The following is a 9,413-nucleotide window of genomic DNA, read 5'->3' as shown; positions in this document are numbered from 1 at the left end:
TTATTTTGAAATTCTCATCGTTTTATTTTCAATGACCAACAGGGTCGTTGCTGGAAAGTATTTTTCAGCAATAACTTCAACAAACTTGTTTTCATGGCTACAAAAAATAGAAAATCTTTCTACAGCATAAATAAATTACTTTCAATATGACAATTTTTACGATACGGATACTAAATTCAGTTTTATACTACAAAATGGGTGATGCCCTCAGCATTATTATGAAGGTAACATTGCATTTCTGGGTTAACAAATACAAATAGAGTAAAATGCAGTCAATAAGCTACATAAATACTACATAAAGCGCAAAAATGTTTCGAACAGAGGGAGGAAAGCGAAGTCATTATCATTAGCGCACCCAGACCAGTGACACAGACATACCCAATTCAAAACGAGGTTTCGTGGTGCGCAACTCTTTTTCTCAAATTAACAAACATATCGAAATATATTATCAAAAAATGATAAACAAAATCCTTTTTCTGCTGGAAAATGTTGTTACCATAACTTATCGTTAGGGTTGTTCAGCTCGTTCCACTTTTTGTTCTTATGGAGGAGGTGCTATATCTTATTGGAGCAAAAAGAGATCACTGGAGCAGGAAGGGTAATCTACCAATACCCTGATCATAATGAAACAAGCATCCTTTGCTCCAGCCCCCGTCCATAAAAGCTTTTCGAAGCGAAAGGATGGGAAACCACTAAACGAATCGCAAATATAATCTTTCGTTAGATCTTTGATGCAAATCTAGACGGATGCAGAGGAACAATTAGGCGTTGATACCTTCTAATTCTACGAGGCATTGAAGTATTGTCGTGGATTACGCGTGTCTTTCCTTTGAGTGTATGTCAGACTAAACAAAATCCCATTCATCAGCAATCATCCAGTTTTAACTAGGAGCTGTGTACTATTGATAAGTAGCTACGTAGCATTTCGGCTTATCCCATAATGCAATTACAACCGCCAAAAGACAAATATCAGTTGTTTGGATAGCATTGCTTTAACTTTACAAAGAGCTACTTTATAATTCTATTTTTGTAACGTGAGTTGGAATTAATTCTAGCACAAAACCTGTTAACGTCCAAAATATTTTCTCAGAAGTTGTCCATTGAGACTTTACCTCTAGAAAGTACATACAGTGTGTTTACATAGCTGCAAAACAGCTTTAATGTAAAAATACATGAGAAAATTCTAAACGAAAAAACAAGATTCCATGATCTCAAATACCAACAAATATTCATTTGAAACACGAATTTCATGAAACAAAAAATGATAAGCAATGCAAGGATTTGTGGTAAAAATGACAATAAAGTCGGCATTCACAATTTTGATTTGTGAAAAGGGTTTAAATAAATCAACACAAAATCAGGCAAATGTTAGAAAAGAAACTTTCATCTGGTAGAGGCAAGAGACAACAAACACGTCGACATAGCGGAGAAAGGGCCCGGTAGTGATGACGTCAAAAATAGATTTTCAGAAATTCTTACTTCAGACCATAAATTTGAGAGCACCTTGTCAAAAAGACGAATCGTTCAAAAACTGGCTGATATAAGGCAAAATGAGCTCGACACCTTCCCAACCAATTCTCTATAATTAGGCCTTGGTTTTCAAATCAATAAACCAAGCCAAAAAAACAATAAATCTTCAGTAAGCTGCAGGTCTTTAACTGCTAATAAAATTTGAAATTTTTTACACGATTTTATTAACTTTTCAAAAATTACGGTATTCGTTAGTGTATTTTTCTTTCAAATTATATGACTCGAATTTATAAATTCTGGAAACAGATTCTTATGTCTTCGAAACTTGTCCATAACGGAAGAAATTCAACATGCCCATACCCAACAAATATTCTAAGCCCCGGATAGCAAACTAACCAAACCTCAAGCTATAATTTCATTGCATTGTCAAATTTCGTAACCAGGAAATCCAGCATTTTCAGGATTGGTCAAATCAACCAGAAAGTAAACTGTTCCAGCGAGCCCTAAAATAGAGAAACGGAATTCACTAAAGTTGTTGTAAAAATTTAAGACTAAACTATGGAAGATCCTCATCATTCAAGTGGTCGCAACTGAATTCAGGAAGCTAGTCACAGGCCTTTAATTGTCTCGTTATCGAGATTTAGCATGGCAATGCTAAAATCCGTAACATTATTAGAATTCCGGGAAAAAAATTTGCTGACTCTACGAAAACTTCGTAAAAGCAATTCATTCCTTTGTTTTCATTATTTCTGAAAACAAAGGCCTGACAAACTAAAATGCAGAGAGCAAGGCAGAAAACGGTTTTAAGTGGGCTAAAACAATGAATAGAACAAAAGGATGCATTTTAGCACTTGAAAAGGCTTTTCACTAAATTTTAGATTAGGATATAAAGTATTCCTTTCATACAAAACGAAAAGAAGCCGATTTTTTGTCATTATAAAGATAACACTTATGTCAATAGAGAAACATTTTTGAATAAATCCTATTGAAAGATTTTCAAATATAACAAGTTGTTTAAATAAACCAGAAAATGTTTACAGAAGTAAAGAAAGCTCGTTATCAATTGTTGATTCACTTTTCATATTGTAGATTCCAAATGAAACACAAGCTTCTAGAAAGATAGCCTACTTGGAGGAAGTGAAAATGAAAAGAAAATGTAACTCCACGAAATGCAAAGGAGCATTGTATCGAAATTCGCTTTTGCTTTTTGGCAGAATTGAAAATTGCTACGACATACAAATTTAGTAATTCAAGGCATTGCCTTATTTAATCTAATGCAGCAAAACCGAAAACATACACCCTTTTTTAGACGTGCAATGAGAGAATCACCGAATGGACTTGCATGAGTACAAACATCACACATACACACACACACATGCGACAGAGGAATGGTTCAATAAGTTTCTTGCATACGCACCTTCGTACAAAGACAACGGTCGATCGGGTACTCTACATCCATGTTTCCCATACTCAAGACACCATTCGCCAAACTGCAATTCAAGTGGCAGTAAAACTGACTTGCTTTTCAACCGAGTTTACCTACTGGCTTCTATTTCAATGCTAAAGAATAATAAAATATATCAAAAAATAACCACAATTTCTATTTTAAAATTTAAAACAAAGTGGCAGTAGTTTCTTGGCTAATTGCATCATTTGTTTGACAATAAAAATGTTTTATGAAATGTTAAAAGTGCTGTTTAATTTAAGATCAAAATCTCAAAATAAAAAGGTGCTATTCTTTCCTGCCCTTGTACGAGAGTTGCTTGAAAGAGCAAGATTCACTTGGACTGCAATTACACAACAAATGGAAAAAGCAATTGAACAGGTAAGCCTAAGCTACCTTTAGAGCATGATACAAGTATTTTTCATTTTTCGTTGCTTTGAACATCTCAAGAAACGCGTACGCATTGCCTGCAGTGCCATGGCATATACCGTAGCCTTTTAGCAGCAAGCCACGATCCCATATCACGTCACAACATTTTGCTGCAGCATCTAGATACCTCGCATCGGAGAAAACCTGCCAGAAGAATGGCATGCAATCGAGGCATTAAAAACCAAGATCCGAAAATTTGGTGAATAGCAGCAAAGCACTCGGTTTTGATAACATTTCATGCCAGCATAATTTATCATATTCACATCATATAGATCTAAAGTGATTCAATAAAATATACACCATTTAGTTATCAGTCATTCAAAGCTGAAAAGAAATTTCAATTCATATTCCGATCAACAAAAAAGCTAATTCATAAAATGCAAATCACACAAAAATTTGTTGCATGATTGCTCAGGATGTCATACTTTACGATAACTTTATTCGCTTGCGGGCAGTGAAGTTGTTAGCAAAAAAGCATTTAATCTAACGATTTTAAGATCTCAAAGCATTAAACAGGAACAAATTTGTTGCATTAAGTAGTGTGAAAATAAACATAAGGTGAAACGAATCTTCGGTACAATGAAACCAGGCTAATTGGCGAAAACCTAGCATGTATCGATTCCGAATCCCAGCTCTTTCATCTATTGCTTAAATAATAAAGCAAAGATAATAGATGTTGAGTTTCTTTGGTTGGGCTTTGCAGATTTATATACATAACATAATTTATACCCAAAAAAAAGAAAAAAATAATTAAATTACTTGCAGTACAATTTGTGTAAATTCTATATTCTAGTCCATGTTCAAAGAAATTAATAACATGGTTTGAAATTGTCTTTAGCAGTTTTTGCATTACCTGATATGCTCTTATGAGGGTATTAACTGCACCAGGAGCACCATGACACCATTGAACCAGTTTATCGTTATTATTCCCAACTGATGACGGGAAATTACCAGATTGAAATCTCATATCGATTACGATATCCAACGTTTCTTTGATAAGATTCAGAGAGCTTTGCACTACGTCTAATTTGAGAAGATCAGGCTGCAACAGAAACCCGATTACGATAATTTTATAACATTACAAGTAATGAATATAACACAATATTCTTAGCAACTTTTTAAATCTCAGCTGTATCGCTGTAAACATTTATGAATTGAAATGTTAAAATCTAAATAAACTTTTTTTGGCAAAACATTTTCTTAAAGCAACGTTTCTCTGACGAGTGTCGCCATTTTGTAACTTTATCAAATATATCTTTTTGATCGCCAACTGAGTATTTTCTATCATTATTCTGTAACTTCATATTCTGACGAGGATCAGAAAAAAGCTTAAGTGTGTTTTAATATTTGCGTTTTTAAAGTCATTTTTGATGAATCGAATTTACAATACCTTGAGAAAAAAAACTAATAAAAAATAATGGATAACTAGACTTACATGAAGCAGCTGGAAAAGTATCCCCAAATATCCATGTGCAGCACCGATATATTCTTTCTCATGCCATTCATATTTCAGTGGAATGCCTGCATGACTGACGCCAGCATTGGTTGATCCAGATTTGATTATCGACTGGCAAACCTTAATCACAGATATGGTGACATAACCAAGTTTATTACTAGGAAACATAATTTGATAGAAAAAGTTTTCTTAGCATAACACCCGGCAACAATTTATGCTTTGAAGAAATTTGTAACTCGATCAAAAGCTAAAGTTTTTCAAAGATCAGCAGATAAGAGAAATGGCACGATGTCCTTAAGGCTGCAGGTTGGTTGCAGCAATTCAGCTTGGTTGCTGCGAGTCAGTTTGCATCTAAACCTGGCTAAAATCCATAGTATCTTCAACAAGCAAGGTTAAATTCAATGAAGCTATCACTAATCTATCTTATCTCTTTGAAGTACCATTTTTACAAGCAACTAAAAGTTTGAACGTCCGCTACCTCGAATAAAAACTATTATAGTTTCTAGCACAACATAAACAACTAAAACACGAATTTTCAGACTTGGTCCATATCTATATCTTCAAAATGAACAGAAAGTTTTAATTGCGACAGAGATCTAAATAGTGCTTACGTGAGCCCTTAAAAATGCAATGAGTGCTGGTGGGTATTTAACTTCAGGTAATATCCACGAAATAACTAATCATCTCGAAATGAAGCCTACAATACATGATGTGCTGTTACCTGGGAAAGTGCTGAATCGGCAATTGCATGATTACCGCAGTGCTTTCGAACGAATAACAAAGAAAACAGGAATCCAGCCCTGCCATAAAGCATTTCATCTGGCAGGCCACTGTCATTACAGCACCTATCAACCATCGATTGCAACTCACTGATGCAGCGATTGTAATTTCCTTCATTACCTTCTCTATGAGCAAGAACTGCACTTAATGCCAAGGGTCCTGTTTACAAGTAGATAGAGGAGTAAGAAATTGCAAGCTCGGCGAATCAAAGATTGTATTTCATTACATTGAACATTGCCATTGCACGATGGGACTTTAAATTCCACGCTAAATTTTAAAAGCAAAAGAAATTGAAACTGGCCTGCATCTCCGCATAAGAATGTTATTCTTTTCCCGCGAAGAAACTTCTGTGCTGAATCACAAACTGACCTTGCAGCCTTTACCAGCTCGTCTTCAAAAGAAGTGCCTTTGTAGATCGTATCAGCAAGTCGTAAAAACAGCATTGCTAACCCTAGTAATCAACATAAAATTGCTTTATCAAGAATTCTGAAGAAGCACACTGTGTGAATATTCCAGGATCATTTAAAATTCTTGTCTACATATCTCTGTACTAAGCTAAAAGTGAACAAAAATCCATCATAACTTAACAAAAACCTGCATCTATGGTTGAAAAATTATTTATTACACTATTTACTTGGAGCATTCTTATTTATTTTTGGTAACCATCTTTCAATCTGAGATAAACCTATTGTAGAGAAATTGCAACGTAATCTATAAAGAGCAGTTAAGAGCTGAAGTCCCAATGCAAGCTGTAGGGTTAGTTATAGGCGACATGAAACAAAATCAGTAATAATAATAATGACATTTGAGACCTTTGAAGACAGAAAAAGTTTGGAAAAAAGAATTGCTATTTCGGAAAGAGAAAATGCACTTCTCCCTATCAAATTCGATATTCTAACAAATACCATTGATAAATAATGCAGATGTTCAAGCTCATCTTTTGGGACTTGTGTTAAATTTCCTAAAAACTTCATCTGTCAGGAAATTACAATTGCTTTACTTCAAACCTTAATATTGCTTTGCTTGATTAGAAAACATAAATAAATTTCAAAGGCAAAACGATGTACACTGATAAAGGTAGTATTAGCATTTATGGATAATTGCTGAATGCAACAACTATACTACTTAATATGCAAATACACCATAATAGGAAAATATTCAGACTTTATGACAAAGAAAACATGCTTTCTGCTTGCAGTGAAATTAGACAATTTTTGTCTGCAATGGCTTCTCCTTGCAAGGGTGAAACATATTTGAAGAGGGATGGATATAAAAAACAAAACACTAAATCAATATTAAATTATTATGTATATTGATCACACCTTTAGTAAAAATACTACATAGAAGAAATAATGAATAATGTACCTGTTTTCCCTGTATATACACTGTAGTCAGTGTCATTGCTATTCACAGCTTTTAGAAGATGCTGAGTTTTTGATTGAATCCAGGCTTTAAGCTTTTGAATTACACCAGGGCTGAACTAAACAAAGAAGATTGTTAGAAAACATAGAAACTACTATTATTTGCTCATTTTGATCAGCTTGAATAAGGCATTTAAGATAACACTATGTGTAATAAGTAATTTCAAATTAAAAAGAAAAATTTAAAGATAAAATATTTTGACTTCTTTTACACTTAACTCCTCATTGAAAGCTCTTAAAATCAAAAAAGGGAAAAATAGAACCCTTTTAATGCAATAATTTTACCTGTGACCCCTGAAGATCAACTTGGCCTTTGACATAAACAGGAGCATTGTTGTCAATATGCCTTGAAGATGACATAACTGGAAAAAAGTATGTCACATATTATTTAAAATCATAATATATTTCAGGCTTTTTAACAAAATAAATTCATGACTTCAAATGGACTGGTGCAAGAATTTTGTTTCTTGATGATTTTATACAGAGTGATCTTTCTTTCACAATAATGGATTCAATTTTCTGCTGATATACTTGTTGATTTATATAAGAAGTTAGGTGCATAATTTCTGTATTAATCCTACAAGATTAGCATCTTGTGGAATGGCTCTGACAAAAGTGTTTTAGCTCACAATTATTGGGGCAGAGTCTAGCCTGAAGATTTGGTCTTTTTATAAACTTTTAAAATTATTTTAGAAATGCACTAATCTTCATTCATATAACAACATACAAGTGATCTACTTCCTGCAGGTGATTTGCACATGGTATTTCTCAAACAGATCTGGCATAAAACTTGGAGAAGATTTCTTTGAAGTAAAAACTAAGCCTAAGTATAGATTTGGAGGTAAAGGAAGTTATTTGGAAGCAAGTTGATTTTGGATCACACATTTAAAAAATGAGTTTTTATGCCCTTCCCCCATGTCAAGTATAATCTCTAACTGGAATTTATGTTCAGGTAGCCCCCCCCCCCCCCCAATGTATACAGGTAAGAAGTTTTCAACATGACAAAATCATACTCATCGTTATTTACAAAAGAGAGATTTTGTATCAAATCAAACAATCAAAGACAGCTGCTTTGCTATGTTTCCAAGCAAATTCAACCTTCAAAAGCACTGCTGTTGTGATGTCTTTTTCAAGGTAGTAGTTTTTGAGTTAAACAAATACAACATATAATTAATGAAGATTGCATTTTAAAATGAGACACGTGATATTTCACATCCCCATTCCTGGAATCAGATCTTAACTTTTGTCTATACTCAATCACAATACCATTAATAGTCACTATGGACGCTGTAAGTAATTCAGTTACCACGAATCACATTGGAAGCAATATTGGAAGTCTTTTGATAAATCTAATTTGATCTCTGTATGCACAAAAATGTCTGTATTGAAAGCTATCACATGTTGCTAATGAAAATTTTTTGCATGAACCAAGAACTGAATTCACTGAGAGTTTGAGGTCTGTGTTTCATAGCTGCCTCTTGCAATATTCCTGAGAAGGTTGCATGGCTGAACAAATCTATTTTGGAAATGCTTGTCAAGATCTGATCGAAAGCGAAATTGTTACTAAATTGAGTTTGACAACTTTGGTGAAAGCGCACTTTCCTGGCCAAGGTGTCTTAATGCTATCAATATTATGCATAAAAATGATGAACTCTATAGAGTGAAAAGTGCTTGATTTTGACTGGGCAATGTTCTGTCATATCAGATGCAGGGCTGAATCTTGCTTTAATGGCACATTTAATTACAATTGAATAACAAATAATGTTACACAACAGAGAATAGATTTTTAGATATTGTAGCATTGTAGGCATACAGTTTTTTTGAGTGACGCTCTTCAAGTTAAAATCAGGAGTGATGCTCTTGAAGTTAAAATAAGAAATCCTTTCCTGTAAACCCTTTAGAAATGTGGAAATTATTTTTATCAAACTAGATGTGGTTGTTAGTGTTTTCAAAATTGAGCACATTTTATCAATTTTGGACTTGAATTCAAACTCAAAGTCAAATTTATTTCGATAAACAACATATTTCACCTAGGTAACAAAAAACATATCTAATTAAACATGAATGCTATTACACTATAAATATTCAAGAAGTAAAGAATTTATCTAATATGAAGAATGAATGAAATGTTGCCTAGACTATAAAATCTAGCCATTTCAACCTAAATTAAAGACGTTAGTAGACAAAATTAGAGAATGAAGATAGTGTAAAATAACAAGGATAAAAATTGGATGATACGGCAACAAACTTTGTAAACAGATAAAAAGAAATAACTGAACACTCATACCCACTCGCAATCGCAACTAGACCTTCCAATAACAAACGCAACCTTCCACGCGGGTGACAATAACAAACTACAACAGCAACAACATAATCAAATGTTTCTATACGTACCAGTTCGAATAGGAATCCA

The 9,413-nt window shown here is 33.6% G+C and overlaps 1 protein-coding gene across 1 annotated transcript; it reads right to left on the bottom strand.

The window, feature by feature from the left end:
* Nucleotides 1-139: 139 nt before the first annotated feature.
* LOC135682777 (lanC-like protein 2) lies at nucleotides 140-9,347 on the bottom strand. Its single transcript, XM_065197807.2, has 10 exons — nucleotides 9,292-9,347; nucleotides 7,286-7,362; nucleotides 6,945-7,059; nucleotides 5,881-6,030; nucleotides 5,521-5,738; nucleotides 4,779-4,919; nucleotides 4,197-4,385; nucleotides 3,311-3,487; nucleotides 2,888-2,960; nucleotides 140-1,973 (listed from the first exon to the last, which is right to left on the bottom strand). Exons 2-10 carry the CDS (start codon nucleotides 7,358-7,360, stop codon nucleotides 1,897-1,899), a joined length of 1,215 nt encoding a protein of 404 aa, XP_065053879.2. The 5' UTR covers nucleotides 7,361-7,362; nucleotides 9,292-9,347; the 3' UTR covers nucleotides 140-1,896.
* Between the last annotated feature and the right edge of the window lie 66 nt (nucleotides 9,348-9,413).

This window comes from Rhopilema esculentum, chromosome 16 (genome assembly GCF_057945365.1).
Source record: "Rhopilema esculentum isolate cy_ngs chromosome 16, ASM5794536v1, whole genome shotgun sequence".
NCBI classification, from domain to species: domain Eukaryota; kingdom Metazoa; phylum Cnidaria; class Scyphozoa; order Rhizostomeae; family Rhizostomatidae; genus Rhopilema; species Rhopilema esculentum.
Note: the sequence above shows the minus strand (reverse complement) of the source record. Positions and strands in the feature narration are given on the sequence as shown.

What these genes read in the sequence shown, in the direction of transcription:
- LOC135682777 (XM_065197807.2), bottom strand. Translation starts at nt 7,360, where the DNA reads ATGTCATCTTCAAGGCATATTGACAACAATGCTCCTGTTTATGTCAAA. An exon ending in TTGATCTTCAGGGGTCACAG is followed by an intron (nt 7,060 to 7,285) that starts GTAAAATTATTG and finishes TTCTTTGTTTAG; the next exon opens with TTCAGCCCTGGTGTAATTCA. An exon ending in ACTTGTATCATGCTCTAAAG is followed by an intron (nt 2,961 to 3,310) that starts GTAGCTTAGGCT and finishes CTTGAATTGCAG; the next exon opens with TTTGGCGAATGGTGTCTTGA.